Consider the following 18203-nt stretch of genomic DNA (forward strand, 5'->3'; position numbering starts at 1 on the left):
ATGAAATCACTATTTGGTGTGACCACGCCTTGCCTTTAAACGGCTCCACTTCTCCTCACTACACTTGCACACAGTTTTTCAAGGTACTTGCACGTAGGTTGTTCCAAGCATCTTGGAGAAGTTGCCACAGTTCTTCTGTGGATTTAGGCATCTCAGTTGCTTCTTTTTCTTCATGTGATCCCAGACTGACTCAATGATGTTGAGATCAGGGCTCTGTGGTACCATATCATCTGTTGCAGGACTCCTTTTTCTTCTTGTTGCTGAAGATAGTTTTTTAAGACTCTGGCTGTATGTTTGGGGTCATTGTCATGCACCAAAATAAATTTGAGACTGATCAGACACATCCCTAATGATACTGCATGAGGGATGAGAATCTAAACATCAAACACTTTTGCACAGTACTGTATATATATGTAATTCCCTATTATTTTGTGAACGGTATATATAGCCTATATAATGAGAACCACAAACTTAGAACACCTCCTGAAAGAGGTCCATTATGTAAGAAAAAGTTCAAATATGTAATTTTTTTGTTCTTGACCCCACAGGAATCTGAACATTTCTTTATCAGATATATCCAAGTTTTGTAAAAAAGGGTTTGTTCACAAATAATTACAGAAAAAACATACATTCTCACCTTAGTGTTATCCAAACAGCATGTTGTGATATATCCAGCTTGCATTTCTGTGATCATCCCCAATAGAAGTGAATGGAATTTCATCTGTGATGCTCAAAGCACTGAAATATTACATTTTAAACATTCAACAGCAATAATGTCTTACCAGAAAAAAAGATTTTCAAAGGGATTATTTCTTCTGTTGAAAGTAGTTCCAAAATAAACTGTTGACTCTAATATTTGTGGATTATCCAGGGTAACAGTAACCCTGTTTTTGGAAAGACACTGTTGAACTCATTCTGGAGGTTGTTTTTAATTGTAGTCATTGTTTGTATTGCAAATCCACTCCCCTTATATTACGTTCTGAGATGACCTAGATTGTGGGATTTCCCCATGATGACAATTCCATTACATTTTAGACCTGTCTGGGTATCCAAAATGTCAGGCAAACAAACTCAGGATATTCCTTAGTTGTGCAACTGCAGTGATCAAAAACAGCTGGGACTCCTCAGATGCCCGACAGGCCTTTTAGTAGACATATCCATAATATTCAGGCACAACTTTTGGTGGTTTGATGATCACAGCTGTGAAAAAAACCAAAAAACTTTCCTCTTTCTGTACTTTCCTTAAATGTTAATAAATCTAATTCCATGACATTTACTGCCAAATCGTGAACATATAGAGCAACATTACACAGGTTTGCCATGAGGGTGAGTGGAGCAGGTGGACCCAAATGCAAGAGATGGCAGGCAGGCTGGATATGATGCAACAAATAATGAAACAAATTCAAAAAGTCACTGGGGACACTGAGTCACAGGAAAATACCAGAAACACAGAACAAACGTGGATGACTCGACAAGGACTGAACTCGAAACTGGACTATAAATACACACTAAAATGATCAGGGAATGGGGAACTGTTGACGGTTTCAGGAATCAGGTTCATTCCTCGAAATGGGAAACTCAGAGTTTTCAGTTTCAGAACAGCTGATCAGTCAGTTCAACCAACTCTGAGTATGTTCACTCTGAGTTAGGCGCGTGCGTAATGAATAAAAAAAGCTATCATCAATGGAGCCCCGATACTACGAGTCACCACGGCAACAGGTAAATAAAAGGCAGAGCGTCCATTTTAATCAAGTGGACGTAGAGATATTAATGCATGTGCGTGCGGACGCTGCACATTTATCTTTAACAAAAGATAAACGGGAAAAGTGTCAATAAGTTAACACAATAAAGTTTAATTCAGTGTCGTCCATTAATTCATCATTTAGTAGACTTACATTTCCTTAATGATGATAAAGTGGAATTTGTGTATCAGGCTGCAGCTACATTACATTTTAAATATATTTGTTCAGCTTTAATCCGATGGACAAAATGCAGGAAGCAGCAACTGAAGATGAAAAATATAGTTTAAGATTTAAAACATGTAGGCCTATAGATCAAAGACATAGAGACATGACTGTAGCTCACAGTCTGATCAGTAATAATGTGTTTTTTCTACTTGAAAAGGTGTCGAGGTAAAAATACAGAATATTTAAAATTTTTATACGTCTATTTGTATCTCAGCTCAACAGCATTCAGTGACTTCATTTCAGCGACTTCAACAAATGTAGTAAATTTAAACATTGTCAGTGAAATGCTGTTAAAACATGTTGAGATTATGCCCCCTTTTTAAAAATCTCACTTTCAAACTAGATTCTGCAGCTGCACCACAATCCTGCTCACTCAGCATATTAACATATAATCTACAATATTATGGGAATGATGTTCCATCAGTGCAACCAATCACATCATGAGTGATAGAGATAATTATTGATTGATCCCACATGTCTAAAGATTCATCGATTGTTTAAATTTAAACTGAGATTACACATTATGTGCAATAAAGATTTCAGCACAGGAGCTGCTCTAACAAACTAACAATTGTGCACAGAGTCACAGAGTTATAACAGAAGGACATGCAGAGGTTTTATTCTGAGCTGAGGCTGAATTCACGCTGTGCAATATCTGAATGTGAGACAAAAAAATCGCTATTCAAAGAAATGACTGATGCACATAAAAGTGGTAACTTTAGAAAGTCCTTGAGTAACTAAACTAATATCCAACCAGGATTTAGATTCTGAAGGATAGTAAACCTCTGCTAATGAATGCGCTTTGATATGGACTGAATGAAAGAGGAAATGAAACAGCGTGTCTGGCTCTGTAAGACGGAGGAGACAGAGAGAAACTAAGGGTTTGTTGAAGAAAACCTGCCAGTGAGCAGGTTAGGTCCAGAGAGTCAGTTACTGTGATAACTGACCCCAAGTTTAAATGAACTCTCTCTCTGAAACTGGAAACCCAGAGATTCCCTCAACTCAGGGTGAACAAACTCAGAGTTTTCACTAAACCTGCTTTCTGCAATAGGCCCCAGGTGACTAGACACAAGGGCAGGCTGGGACTGATTGGTTGAGGGAAACACAGGGAGCAGGGCAGGGCTGACGAGACTGATGCAGGGCAGGTGTGGGGAAGACACACAGCAGTGCAGGGCAGGTGAGAGGAGTGGCACATGAACACAGGAGGAGAAAACACAAGCCCCCCTTCTCATTTCTTAGTTTGTATATCCTCCATTCCTTTCCCTCGCCTCCTCTCCTCGCGTCTTAGTCCCTTCTATCTGAGATGCGAGCGGAGGAGGCGAGGAAAAGACACGAGGAGAGAGGAGTCAAGGAAACAGACATTTAATAAAATAAGACATCCTTGCTTCAGAGCCGTCATGTCAATTAAATATAACGTGCTGCAGAGTTGCATCATCTGTCCATTATTTTGTTACAGCCTGCTGCTGTATTTTATGATCTCTGACAGATGAGCATAACAGTGTTCATGACAACTTATATATAATTTGAATTACAACATGGCATAATATGATAAGAATGTACAGATGTCATACATTGTTATATTTTATTTAACGTACGCGTGCACACACACACACACACACACACACACACACACACACACACACAGACACACACACACACACACAAACATATATCCTTTATATATTATATTATTATATATTATTATTGTGTGAAGCACTACAAATGGTTTGTATATTCCAGCTGTGTCACGCCTCTTCTATACGTCACAGGTGTCGAAAAACTTCCAGAAGGATACACCTGTGTATCCTCGCATATAGCTCCTCCAGCAGGCCTCCTCTCTCCTCTCTCCTCGAGATGCATTTTAGGAATTGAGACATCCTTAAACATGGCACGCTGAGGGTCATGGGCAGGAGGACAGAGGAGATAGGAGACGAGGAAAAAATACAAAAGGAAAAACAAAAAAAAGTAACAAAACAAAGGAAAAAGCTAAAAATAAAGCAAAAAAAGAAAAAAAATCAAAACAAAGCAAAAAAGGAAAAGGACAAAAAACAAAGGAAAAAAAACATACAAATGCACAGGCCCTTGAGCTGCCTTTGACACTAACCTGGCATCATTTCATACAAGTCAAACTTTGAAAAAAAATCCAAAATGTCAAAGATAGTTCTTTATGACTCTGGACTGATCAGATGCCTCCCTGAAGGTATTGCATGAAGGATGAGAATCTAAACATCCAAATTGCCTAACACTTCTGCACAGTACTGTATATATATAATTTTCTGTCACTATGTATACAAAATATATAGCCTATATATAAAAACCACAAATTAAACTTAGAACACCTCCTAAAAGAGGTCCATCATGTAAAACAAGTTCAAAGGTGTGTTTTTTGTTGTTGTTGTTTTTGCCTTCAGAGGAATCTGAATATTTCATTATCAGATTTATACAAGTTTTGTAAAAAAGGGTCTGTTCACAAAAAATTGCAGAAAAACATATATTCTCACCATAGTGTTATCCAGAGTAACAGTAACCCTGTTTCTGGAGAGACACTGTTAAACTCATTCTGGAGGTTGTTTTTAATTGTTATCATTGTTTCTATTGCAAACTGTAACCACAGTGGATCAGCCCTGGACTTTATTGTGTTGTCCATGCTGAGGCAAAACATTTTCATTCATTGGCATATAAATTAAACTAAATCTTTAAATTGATAGTGATAATGAGTCTCATAACAAAGAGCATTCCCTCTAATGTGCGCCAGCCTCAGATGTCATTTGGAGGCCAGTGCTGCCACTGAGTGGCTATGTCTTAACATTACAGCTGAATGAAACACCAACAACACAAACAGAGATGGACAGGGTGAAAATCTGTCACATTAAATCCAGAAATGTCACAGAGAACAAGACTTTATCCCTTTATGAAGCAACATTATTTTACCAACAGAGAACTGGGGTGTGTGACCACTGTATAGGAGGCTGCCAGGCCATAAAAGCTGGCCCATGTGATCACTCTTTCTCCCCCTTCATCCTACTGACATCTACCTTGCATCATCTTCTTTGACACTTTTGTTTTTTTGTTTGTTTTTTAGGTTTGCTAAAGTTATAATTGCCAGCTGTCATTTAATTATTTTGTTGTGTCATTACTGTCCAGTATGAAATCATAGTGTCACTGCCACATGTTTGTTCATTCATCCACTCAGTAATGTTTTTGTCTGGGAGTTGGAATACTGTTATGGATTGATATTGGATGCATTGTATTGTATTTAATATACTGGAATTAAACTGATATTGGACTAATTACTGCTATTATTGGGGGATCTCTCAATGAATTGGCTCTGCAAAAAAAAAAAAAAGAAAAAGAAAAAAATCAATGTAATGTATTAAATGTTGGGAATTTTGTCCTGGTTTCTTGTCTTGACATTTGGGCTGGACCAGAAACACTTTCTGATGTGGGAAAATGAAAGTCTGAACTTTGGCTGTGTAATCAATAACTCAAACACTAGAAATGGCTTTCATTAGTTTATTATAAGTTGATGGTTTTCATCGTCAGTATTTTTTAGGCAGTCCTGCTGGCCTGTAAATATTGGGATCTCCTCCCCCCCGCCCATGGTGGTTTGCCCTCTGATCAGCCGCAGAGTCCTCAGCACCATGACCCGTTCGTTCCTGCACCCATTCTCTGGTATTACTGAAAGTGGAAAATAGAAAATGAATATCCACACAAGCAGATGACAAAACAAGCACTTTCTAAAAGCTAGTTACAAAGTGTTGTACAAAAGGTCCAGGATCGGAAAGATTGGAAGGATGTAATATAAAATTAATAAATAAATGCAAGGCTGTGGCATTCTGAAGTAGCGAGGTCTGTACAAGTGATATTGGCATAGACAGGCATACAGATAATTGTGATATTTCTAATAGTAAATTAGCATCATTCTTAGGTGTTTTCTGATATAAGCATGAATTGTAGTTTTGAAGTTCTTTGCAGTTAAAAAAGACCATCTTATATGTTATGAAACTACAGGAAACAGTACTGCACCACTGATTTCATACAAAACATATCGTTTGAAGATAGTTAATTACAATGTGAGGAAATTAGGCTATGGAAAAAATCTGGACCTATAATGATGACTTCAAATTTATCTGTATTTCACTGAGCAGTGACAATTTTAAACCTCATCAAGGGAGTCCTGCAGATTGCTTAATCAGGCGATATTATTGTAATGAATATAGAAATAGATCTGGTTGTCATCTGCATAGAAATGAAAGCATATATTACTGCATTCCTGTGAATTATGAGATCTAGTGGTGGTATATACATGGAATGAAGGGCTGAAAAATTGCGATGCTCCATAATAACTCCACTTTGACCCATCTGGAGGTTTTTTAACAAGAATTTCTGGTAATGCTTTATTTTACAGGTCCCTTAATTTTTTTACCAATTTCCTGGAAATTTTCTGAGTAATTAGCAGGTAATTTGTAGGACCTGTAAAATAAAGTGTTACAGATTTCTTGTGAACAAACAAATTAATGTGCAACAACCAATCATCAACTGAAGACTGTTTTCTACACTTTTCTCCTTACCTTATAACCTCAGAGGCCCATCTGCCTCCAGCTCCTCTTTGGGCAGCATCATAGTTCCCTCTAGCGTGAAAGTACTTGTCAGAGTTTTTCCAGTTGGCCTCCCTCATGTCACTATATGCTCGCCACATGTCATGAGCTCCTAGCCAGAAGAACAGATGGGGTTTGGTGAAATGTATGAGGTAATTCGTAAAAAAGACATGCCATTGCCATGTAAAAAACATAATCCTGGATCTATGACATACAGTAAAATTATATACATTGTTCATGAGGAGACTCTGAAAAGGCCACGTTTCTAACCTTGGGCAGCTTCGACAGGAAACTTGTACCATTGGGCGTTGGATTCCACAATTAGAATCAGAACTATTCCTGCTATCAGCAACTTCATGGTTATAGATGTCTAATAGGGAAATAAAAACAATTACATACAGTACATCATAAAGATAACACAATATTATATACACAAATTTATATTATTGAAGTCCTGTTACTGAATTAAAATCCAAACTTACCTTGAAGTTCCTGCAGAATTGATAGTGAGTCTTAATAGATCTTACGAAATCTTTCAGTGAGGACCCTACTGATCTGACTCTTCTTATATTCTGTTCTGAAATGAGCTAGACTATAGGATTTCTACATGATGGAAATTCCACTGCATCTGAGAGCTGACTGAGTTCCAATATGTCAACCAAACAAACTCAGGATATTACTTGGTTGTGCAACTGTAATAATCAAAAGAAGTTGGGACAACAGTAATCTTTATGTAAAAAGAACATAGGTGTAAGACATTATCTGCTGCATGTTTCCATTGTTTGCTATATTTAACAGAGCAATTATTTGCATTTTTAATTGCCTCTCCTCAGATGCCCAACATGCCTTTTAGTAGACATGTCCATGATATTCAGGCACAGCTCTGTGGGTTAAACACTGCATACAATATATTAGCAAGTTTGTTGACACAGCCAATAGAACAAATATTCATTCATTCAGATCATAAAGATCATCTATCAAGCATAGGTCAAGAGATCACAATCTGCGACCATATCACTCCTGATGGGTAGGAATACAGAAATGTAGTAATACCTCACTGACTCACAAAAATAGAGATTGAAGACACTGGTCTGATTGGTTTCATTAGATATTAGATTTTCACACAACATGCTGTCCAGTCCAAAGACTGCAGTATCTTCAGTATTCAATCATATTTTGAATCCTGTTTCAAATCTTTAAAAAAATAATGATGGGGGTAAACATTTATGATATGTGATCCATTGGTATTATAATATTAACATATAATACATCATTAGTTTGCTATTTCCATTTTCATGATTGTGCAACTAAATATACAAGATTGAGATGAGACTGCTTGCCACTGGTTGTCAATGACATAATTCCCATTTTCAAAAACTGAACTCTACATTATGATTTAACACCTTCAATAACTGCTTTCCATCCCAAACCCTGTATCATCTTATGAGACTTATTAAATTTTGCTTTTGCCTGCACTTTTTACTTTGTATTTTTTTCTTGAATTTTTAAACTATTTTTGATTTAGTTGCTGTGATTGTGTGTGTGTTGTATCTCATATTCAGTATTTGCATTAGAGACAGCTCTGTAGTGGCCGTGCTGAAGAAATCTAAACAAAACTTTATTACAAAATAGGAAGAAGTTCACTGACATCAAGGACAGAATATGTTCTATCAGCAACCGTTTGTTTGACTTCACCATGTTTACTGAACATGAATTAAAACAAGGTGCTCTTTAAAAAAGTGAAATTGCTCCATAGAAACACAAAAGGTTCAAATTCCTCAAAACTAACTTACTGACCTTTTGTCTCATAGGATGTCAGTCATTTTGTTCTTTGATGGTCACAGCTGTGAAAAAAATAAAACTTTCTGTGCTTTCCTTAAATGTTAATAAATCTAATTCCATGACATTTACTGCCAAACAGTGAACATATACAACAACATTACACAGGTTAAAATTAGTTACAAGTTTCTATGGTGGTTGAATGGTGTGTGGATCAAAATAGAGAATCTTACAGTTGTCCTTTAGTCTTCTAAAATTTCCTTGTTTGTTCTTTTGAATATCTAATAAATAGCAATAGATTTCTAATAGCGTTTCAAAGCCTCGGAGGTTAGATCTGTCTTAATTTTCAATTAAAAAGATTTAGTGCCCCATGGTGTTCTCAACAAATAATTAGAAAATGCAATTTTGGAAGAAAATTGTGTGATTTTCATGGAACACAGGCCAATGGCAGCATCTATTCAGGGATGCAACACTGAAGGACTAAGTTAAGAATATTGCTGCAAATTGCTGATGTGTTCCATATAGGCCACTTTAGTACATAGTCCAATAGTACTTAGGCACGAAAGAAAACAATTTTATCAGTTACAAAGTGGTACACACTACTACACAGACAGCAATGGGACATATAATAAAATTAAGTCATTTAGAGATGTTGGTATATAAAACAAAGTAACGTGAAACTAATGTAGAGCATCAGAATCACAAGTCCAGCTCCACTCTCAGAAATATTGACTTGCTACTGAAATGAGAGATTTGTTTAGCACCAATACAGATGTAGCTTTTTTAGCAGGACTCTGATTTCAAAACTTAAGTCCAATGCTTTTTGCATTTATTCGGAATAAAATTCAATTCAAGAAAACAATATGTGCAAAAACTGCAAATCATAATGATTGGTTTATATGTCAGAAAAAATCTGAAAGAATAGATCTCAGGCTTAATGAACAAAATATAGTGAACTAGCTTATTTTGTTTGACGTTATGAACAGATGGCATGGTACCAAATTATTATCATGACAGAAGTAAAGGCATATAGCAATAGTAATTTAAATTATTTGGAAATGTTATGTATTTTGCCTATGCTACCAAGCAAAGCAAAAAGGAACTCAATTATTGATCTGCTGGATGAAGATGGGTGAAAAAATTATACTCCACTTCTCAGGGCAACATGTTCTCACTCCCAACTCGTCACATACCAAAGCTTGGTAAGGTAAAATAGTTAGAAATGTCACCTAAAATGTGTGTGTGTGTATCCCTCAGTGAGACACTTGGGCTTGCCTCTGAGAAATAATAAGATCAAGTCATGGTGGGATGGGTGAGAGGCTAACATGGAGAGTGGCATTCAAAGTTACTTTCAGTTTGTTCCTTGCCTTTGATTTTGTGACAGTCACAATGGGAAACCTTGACTCACATAAATAGGTGGTGGTGAAAGACAACAAAAATGTGATTGCCTGTTTTCACAGAGAAGGATATTGTCTGGCAGTCAATATCCAGAATGAAGCAAGGTCAACTTGTGTGAGCTGAAGTTTCAGGCTGCTATCTGCTGATAGTTAATAGTTAATTTTCCAACACAGTGGACAGAGCCATGATTCCTGAAGCAGGATGCACAGAGAAAGGGTCCAAAATCCAAAGGTTTTTCATGTCATGGGTCCTCTGGGAAGTAGTCTGCAAACTTTTGTAACAATTTAGTCAAATGATGGTTTATAGCACTAAACATGTTGACATGAGGAGAAGCTTCCAAAGTTTCACTTAGGAGTGAAAACACATCAAATTGCCCCTCCTTGACTCTTCCTTTCCAAAGAATAAGTTTTTTCTTGAATCCCTCAGTTTTGTCTGAAACCAAAAACACTGTGCTCTCTCTGTCTTGCATTGATGTAACTGGTCAAATATAACTGATAAGTAGGCCAGTTTTGCACAAAAGTCACCATTAGTGTAATGCTTCGCAAACCGATCCATTATGTGTTACTGTAACTGAGGGAACGTTAGCTAGCTAACAGCAAAACACGTTTGATGATGTGTAGTGATTGGCATGATATTCAAATGTAACTGGTCATTAAAATGATGCATTTTAATTTGATGTTTATTTATGTGAATTCTTGAGTTCTAAGTTCTTTTTTTGACAAAGAGACATTACAATAATTTAAAGGAATACTGCTGTGAAAACCTTTGTTTTGGTATCAGAGACCTTTTAAGCTTGAAAGGTAGCTTGGAAATATTTGTAACTTGCTCCAACATAAAGTTTTGAGTCTTCAATTTTTCTGTTTCTATGGATGCTAGTGGTTATCCGATTTCCATGCAGACTTTGAAAGGTGTGATCCACTTCTGAATTGTCCATCCATATGCTCAATATGTTTCCTACAAGCTTACAGTGAGTGAGGGATATTCAAAACAGAGATTTTTGCGGAGCATTCCTTTTTATATTGTTCCATCGCTTCATCTATCTCACCTAACAATTTGCACTGTCTGTGATTGTTTATTTTAAAGAATGGGAATTTTTATGTCCTATTCTTTATTTATTTTTTCTTGTATTTGTTGTTGTTAAGGCACGTTTTATATGGTTACTTTTTTCATAAACATACAGTGCCGGTACTAAGGGCAAGTAAGTGCAAGTAGTAAGTGTTGTCATTCAGCTTTACGGGTATTGCTTTTAACTAGAATTTTTAGAAATGTCCAGGCTTCATTAATAATTGTTGCCTCTAAAATAAATCAGGCAATTACATTTTAGTTTTCATTTCTCATTTTAATGGCACTACTCATGTGAGATTAGGGCTCCAACTAACAATTGTGTTTTAGTATTTATTAATCTGCCAATTATTTTCTCCGATAAATCAATTTATTGTTTGATCTATAAAATGTCAGAAACATGGCAATCGCAATTTCTTAAGTCCAAGGTAATGTCCTCAGATTGCTTGTTTGTCAGACCAACAGTCTAAACCTCCAAATATTTAATTTGCTATCACAAAAGACAAAGATGCAGCAAATCTTACAATAGAGAAGCTGTAACTAGGGAATGTTTGAAATTATTGCCTAAAAGTAACTAAAAACAATTAATCAATTTTCAAAATAGTTGCTTAGTCATTGTCCTACAATCAACTTGTCATTTCAGCTTGATGTTTTTTTTTCCTGTCTCCTATTTCCTGTTTTCAGCCTGATGTTGGAAATGTGTGTCAGTGTGAAATACGTGGTTGCTCCTGTGGAAAAAGACATATAATGGCGTCCAGCATGTAAATTGTCAAAGATCTCTTTTCTCACATCAGATATCTGTCACCACCATCAATGTCTTGTCAACTCCTTCAAGAACCAAGTTTTTGTGGTGATTTAATTTTTGTGTAATTTGTTCCCTTAAGAGTGTTTTTCAAATTATACTAATAATAATACTAATTTCGTATTACACCACCACTACTCCATGTTCTACATAGGACTGAAAGCATTCATGTTTTCTTCCAGGTGAGTTTTAATTTCTCCATACACTCTATACTGAATTTTTTAATCAGCACTAATCTGCCATTAGCATTAGCTATACTGACGTTAGCCGTTAGCTCGCTAGCTAGTAATGCCCTCCTATGGCTGAAATGAGTATTACAACAACAAACACTTCCTGGCAAAACTTCTTTTTTGCCTGGCAAAACTTTTTTTTCACCTGTTCTTAAGTCATAAACAAAGGAGAGAAAAGAATTTAGATCAGACTTAGAAATTGGATCTCCAGAAATATTGTTTTTCTCACTTGCCTTTCAGGGCTTCCGTAGAAAAGACATGCTTATTGTATACATTTTTTCCAATGTCTAATGGCATCGACAAAAATCCAAATGCTCCAAAAAGGCTGTTACATTTTATTTACTATTATTTTCTGTAAGGTTATCAAACTGCTACTTGAACAAGTAATCTCAATAAAAAATGTAATGTAATAGTGTTTGAAATTGAGTTGGTCCATGCGTCCCCTGTGATTGGCTAAGGTTGAACCCAAGTAAGAAGTAAAAAGGTGCAAATTTTTAATAATACGAAATAATGCAAATTACCACTGTCAACACAAACAGCAATCACAGCAAAATGTTATACAATCATGACCCATTAATTAATTCATAATCCTGTAATAACTAATTGTAGTTACTTACTAATTACTTACTAATTGTAGATTTTGGTTGTTCCCATTGGATCATGTGATACTAAGGTAAGTATGCACCTGATTTAACACCACTTGCAAGTCATCAGCCACTTTTCCTTGACTCAAAAGTTCAACATTTGTCACATTCTTATTTCAAGTATGCATGACTGTTGGATTACATGTGGAAGATTTAATCATCAGGGATGAAGAATATGCTCAGAATACCCAACATATAACATTTTTACTTTAAATCCCCCTATTTAGCATTTATAAGCAGTACACAAACATTTAATAAATGGTTTATATCCCAGTCTAATATAGTTGTAAGCAAGTATTAGTGTTTAATAATGTATTGTCAACAGCTAACACTCCTCCTGTGGGCACCCGTAAGCGGAGGCTGGTGTGTAAACAGATAATGAATGACAAGACAGTAAAACACATTAAGAAATGGCATTATATCTGCTTATAACTACATTATAATGTAACCATTAATTAGATTTTGTATACAGCTTATAAATGCTTATTTAAATGCAAATAAGGGGACTTTCACTGAAAAATGAATATACAGTAGTCATGCTGTTAATTGTAGGAATCAGATCCTCTTAAAAACATCTTGGAAATTCTACAACAGTATATTAGTAGTATATATTATATACCTACAAAATAATGTTCAATATAGTATACAGTATGTATTACATAATGGTATTTTTCAGAAACAGTCTATAAATACACTGATATCATTATATGTTTCTGCACATTTTTCTTTTACAGAAGCTTCAGTGGTCTGTGTCTATTTGTGTGTCCATGCATGTTTGACCTAGCAACATCAAATAGATGTGTCATGGCAGAGCGCACATTGTTATCTGTTATTCAACATTCCTACCGAAACTGCAACTTGACTGACAACACTGACCTGTCTGTACTCTCTAAGCCTCTTATCACACCTGCCTGAATCTGCTCTTTGTGTGTCTGATGTTATACCAGGTTCCTACGCTTTTAACAGTGATTTTCTTTTCATCAGAGAACAATCTTTCTCATAGTTGTCATTTGAAACTTAATAGTTGCAATGCCTCTTGATTTGCATGGTTTTACTTTCACTCTACTTCATTGCAGGTTAGTATTCATTACAGATCCCACACTTTCCCTTGTGACAATACATTTTGGTGAGCTGGATCACCAAGACTATTTAACGCTAGAAGGGAGATTTTAAACCTTGCTTGCAGATATACTTTTGCAAATTATTATTGTTCTGTACAGCTCTGCAGTGGAACAGTGGAGAGTAGTGTCTTGTCAGAAAAAAAATAGATTAGTTGCCAACTATTAAATTAATCGCCAATTTTTTTTTTTAATATAATTGATTAAGCATTTTGAATCATTTTTTAATTCTCTGATTCCAGCCTCTCAAATGTGAATATTTTCTGGTTTCTTTAGTCTTCAATGACTGTAAACTGAATATCTTTGGGTTTTGGACTGTTGTGGACAGAACAAGACATTTGAAGACGTCACCTTGGGCTCTGGGAAACAGTGATCAACATTTTTCACCATTTTCTGACATTTTATGGACCAAATAACCAACTGATTAATCTAGAAAATAATCAACATATTAATAGATAATAAAATTAATTGTTAATTAGTTGCAGCCCCACTTGTCAGATTTCTCTGAAAAAGCAACAAAACATCAAACAAGCAAAAACTTGTAATCCAAAGAGAAGCGCTACTGTGATGCTTTCTACATGGGTCTCTCAACATCTCAACACCTGCTAATAGACTTCCACATAATATAACCAGAGTGGTTTTCTGTGTGAGACGGATATACGTAGGTTGTCTTCCATATCATTTTTCTTGCTCTGAAAATGTGCAGTTCATCAATGGAATAAACACTGACCCTCCAAGAAGAAGGGGAGAAATGCTGCCAATTAGGATACTGAAGGAAGATGCGGTGACAGTCTTGAAGAAACACCTGTAGAAATGGACGAGAATAGTTTGGGCACTTCAGATTTCCTCCACTTGTGCATTCAGAAGATGATGGTACATAAGGCTATGAGTGACACCATGTTCAGCTATGTCTGTGAGGGGTTTAGAGGTGTGCAAATACTGAACAAACATCACTTCCTGTATTTGTTCGACACTGAACTCTTAAATTCATGTTTATTCCACTCTGATATATATATTCTCATATTTGTTGTCCCACCCATTTGTTGTGTAACTCAAACTTGTGTCATTTGATTTATGCACATTTGAGGCCTGTAAATGTGCAGTAACAATAGAGTAGAGTATCCCCCAAGGCTTCTGTGCATCGGTGTGGCTGTAATGCTCATAACAACAATGATGCTGATTGTGATATAATAGCTCTAAAATTACCTGGAACCTGTGAGTGCTTGTAAACCTTTTATAGTTCCATATAAAAACAACATCCCAAAGACTGGTACTGTGAATAAATCTTTGTGAAGAAATTACCCAATGTCACTAAGAACCCCTGGAGGATTAAAGCATGGCTCGAGTAGTGTTGATGAATGTGTTGTTTTGAGTTCAGAGAATACACTGTGACAGGCTAATAAATATTCATCAGAAAGATAGTGTGAGGGAAAAATGAGGGTGGGAGGCTGGGGGTTGAGAAAGAGAGCTGATGCAATGAGAAGTTTGAAACAGGAAAAGCTCTTTGTGTCTAATGTCTGATACACAGAGAAAGCGTAATTTCTCAAGAATGAAAACACTGCATATGCGATAGATTTAAAAGATTCCACGTCTGTCGAAGAGAAGAACCAGGATAGGCTTCACTGGAAGACTATCTGCTTTGCACGTGTGCACAATAATTGCTCAAGATGTCAGAGGCATTTTCACGAGAGAGGTGTCAGACAGAAATCTGAGTGGTAGAACAAAGGAACAAATGTGTAACTGAGATTCACTACAGCAGAGCGCTGAGCTGGTACTGAGCTATTTAAGTAAGCAAGCAAGTACAAGAATCCAAGAAAGGAATATGGCAAAATGAAAAACGTGGTCCATCCTTGAAGTCATATTTTACTATTAAATTTGTTAGTCAGTTAAAATTGTCGGTTTACGACATCAGGTAGCAAAAAACTCCAGGCGTTGGAGAGATTGAGACGTACAAAGCAGGCTATAGATTTAAAAAAAAAATGCATAATCAAAGTTATGTGCTGTAAGCTGTGTCATATTCCAGATCTTATTTAGCAAGTTATTTACACTGCAGTTAATGGCAGACAGATAAAACAAGTCAAGTCACATCAGTTTTATTTAATCCTAGCATCACAAATTTGCCTCAAAGTACTTTATACATTTTTATCAGATATGACACTCTCTATCCTTAGACACTTGATTTGGACGAGGAAGAACTCTCGAAAATAACATTTTAATTGGACAAAAGGAAGAAACCACAGGAATAGCAATAGACGATGGGGAATCAGACATGCAATTTTTGGGTAGAGAGTAGACAGAGGTCACAAATAAGTGAAGATTTGGTTGCAACTTAATCATCTCAGTTATCAGCTGACCATAATAATCTTCAACTTTTTGCTTGTACCCATTAAATTACACACGAGAGTTACCTGACTTTGAATATACAAGAATTTGGAAGTATTTTTAGTACTTAATTTTCTCAAATCATTTTTGTATGAGTGTTACATTATTGTCCTGTTGCTTCACTGCTATGGAAGTGTTACATGCTCTTTTTTTTTTATTGATTTAGGAAAAATAAATGCTAAAATAAAGGTGATTAAATAAAAACACTCATATGTTAACAGCTTTTAATTGTTAAAATACCACTCACTTTGACCCTGGTTTATCTTATCTTATCTTTTCTTGCCCCCCTCCATTCAAAAATATGTTTTTCTTCTTGTTCCTACAGTTGGATGTTTGAGCTTCACTGTGCAGAATGATGTATGTTCAGAGTTTGACACAAGAAGGCTGTTTTCACATTCATCTGCTGAAAGTGGAAAGTTTTTCTGTGCTCACGGAAAATCTGAGTTCGAGGTGTGTACTTACGAGCAGGATTCGTGACATCACACCTAGTTTGGAGCCAATCTTGGCCCAGTACACAACTTTCACAAGTGTGATGTAGAAACTTGAAACCTCCAGTGCACATACACAGAGAATGGACTTTCCAGTGAAGTAGAAGACATCCTGCCTTTATAAATATCTCATAATAATGGATGGAAGGAATGCTCTCAGTCAACACGACTGCCATTGATTTATGTGTAACACTAGAGACCGCCAGTGAGCCGTGTTACACATACGGCTCCGGGCGAACGTGAACAGCGAGTAAATGTGCCTTATTGACTGTATAGGCCTACTGGCTGTGATGGCATGATGATCATAATGAAAGCACACAACCTGCTCATGAGACTGACACTAATGAATAGCGAGATAGAGGCACCTGAGCGAGAGGTAGAAGATAAAACTTCACCAGGTTGTGCGTAAAAGGGATGTCCGAGCAGAGAACACAACTGACTATTGATTCCCCAGCAAAGCCACAGGCAAAAAGATGACTGATGATCAGGACTGATTGTGAAAAATAATCATTGATGTCACTGCTCGTGAAATTATCAGCAAGTCTTCCATGCTTCTATTATCACCTGCGCTCCTTTCCTCTCATTGAGCAGCGACAGATACCTATCGCCTGTCATAATTACCACTATTTCTTTTTAAAGGTGGCTGCAACAAGCCTAAAAGCAGCGTTTCATGACCATAGTCGTCCATTTGGTTGGAAATAGCCTATGAGCGTTAATGTCCTATTTACCAATACTAATTATTCACATGAATATCCTAATTTTAAAACGTTAAAATGACGTCATGAGCTGCTCATCAATGTGTAGTTTCGAAGTGAAAGTGTGCGCAAAATGTGTCGGTGTGGCTGTGATGAGGACGGGATCCTCTGATGAAATGGTCAATAGCGAGGGCGCACGGATTCCTCGCCTCAGCTATGAGTAGACGACCTCCTACCGACTTATTTCACGTCACCCCGCCCGTCTGCCTCCCGTCTCCTCCCTAAAACCTTCGCTGCGACCATCCCTTTGAGCGACTCTGGGCTGAGAAAAAGAGACGAAGAGAGGCGGAGGCAGAAAGTGAGAGAGAGAGAGCCAGAAGACACCCATACACTCCAAACATCACCTAGACTACCTGCTCCAGCACAACAAGGGGAGGAGGACGCACAAGTGCAGGCGCGTCCATGCGTGCCAGCCGAACAAGACAATAAGCGGGGAGAGGACCACAGATCTGACAGTGGAGTAAGAGTTTAGCTTAGGAACTCTTTGGAAAAGGGCACAGCTTTGCTACAAGAACAAGACAGCCTAAATGAGTACATGCTAAGAAGAGTCATGCATCTCAACAGAGAAGAAGATAACAGCAAAGGTGAGCAAAAGATTTCAGCGGCCATCGGTGGATAATTTTAATCCAGGCTCCCTTTATAGTTCAAAGCTCTCGCGTTGGTTTGCCAGATGCCCTTGAGTGTGTCTCATGTTGATGTCAAGTAATGATGCTGGGGGTCATTCCAACAAGCTGATGGTAACTGCTCTGGTGATTCTGTTATTGCCTGTCTGCCTTTCACCAAAACGCACAGAAAAGCCCTGCATGGCAGCGAGAAGGGATGTTGCATACACCCAAGGTGGCAATGTAGTGAGTGTCAGCGAGACAGCCACTTGAGCACTTGTTGTGCTCGATCTGGAGCCTCTGTGGATGTTCGCATCCACGGTCGTTTCCGCACGCGGTGGCCTGAGCAGAAACGCACAAGGTCATCCATTCTCGGTC

At 37.1% G+C, this 18203-nt stretch overlaps 2 protein-coding genes across 3 annotated transcripts in view; one reads left to right on the plus strand and one right to left on the minus strand.

The window, feature by feature from the left end:
* saa (serum amyloid A) overlaps positions 1-7221 on the minus strand; it is an 8289-nt gene extending 1068 nt beyond the window's left edge. The window contains exons 1-4 of one of the 2 annotated variants that reach the window (XM_067587914.1): positions 7048-7221; positions 6836-6935; positions 6539-6677; positions 5492-5645 (exon numbers count right to left, since the gene is read on the minus strand). In XM_067587914.1, the coding sequence (XP_067444015.1) occupies positions 5507-5645; positions 6539-6677; positions 6836-6923 (366 nt within the window). In that variant the 5' untranslated portion in view covers positions 6924-6935; positions 7048-7221 and the 3' untranslated portion in view covers positions 5492-5506. Of the gene's footprint in view, positions 1-5491; positions 5646-6538; positions 6678-6835; positions 6936-7047 lie in introns of those variants that run through there. The other variant, XM_067587905.1, reaches the window with a different exon arrangement.
* A 9969-nt stretch (positions 7222-17190) lies between these two features.
* Positions 17191-18203, plus strand: part of syt7b (synaptotagmin VIIb) — a 110950-nt gene continuing 109937 nt past the window's right edge. The window contains exon 1 of the mRNA XM_067587927.1: positions 17191-17807. Coding sequence (XP_067444028.1) covers positions 17759-17807 — 49 coding nt within the window. The 5' untranslated portion in view covers positions 17191-17758. The remainder of the gene's footprint in view (positions 17808-18203) is intronic.

This window comes from Thunnus thynnus, chromosome 1, assembly GCF_963924715.1.
Source record: "Thunnus thynnus chromosome 1, fThuThy2.1, whole genome shotgun sequence".
Classification (NCBI taxonomy): Eukaryota; Metazoa; Chordata; class Actinopteri; order Scombriformes; family Scombridae; genus Thunnus; species Thunnus thynnus.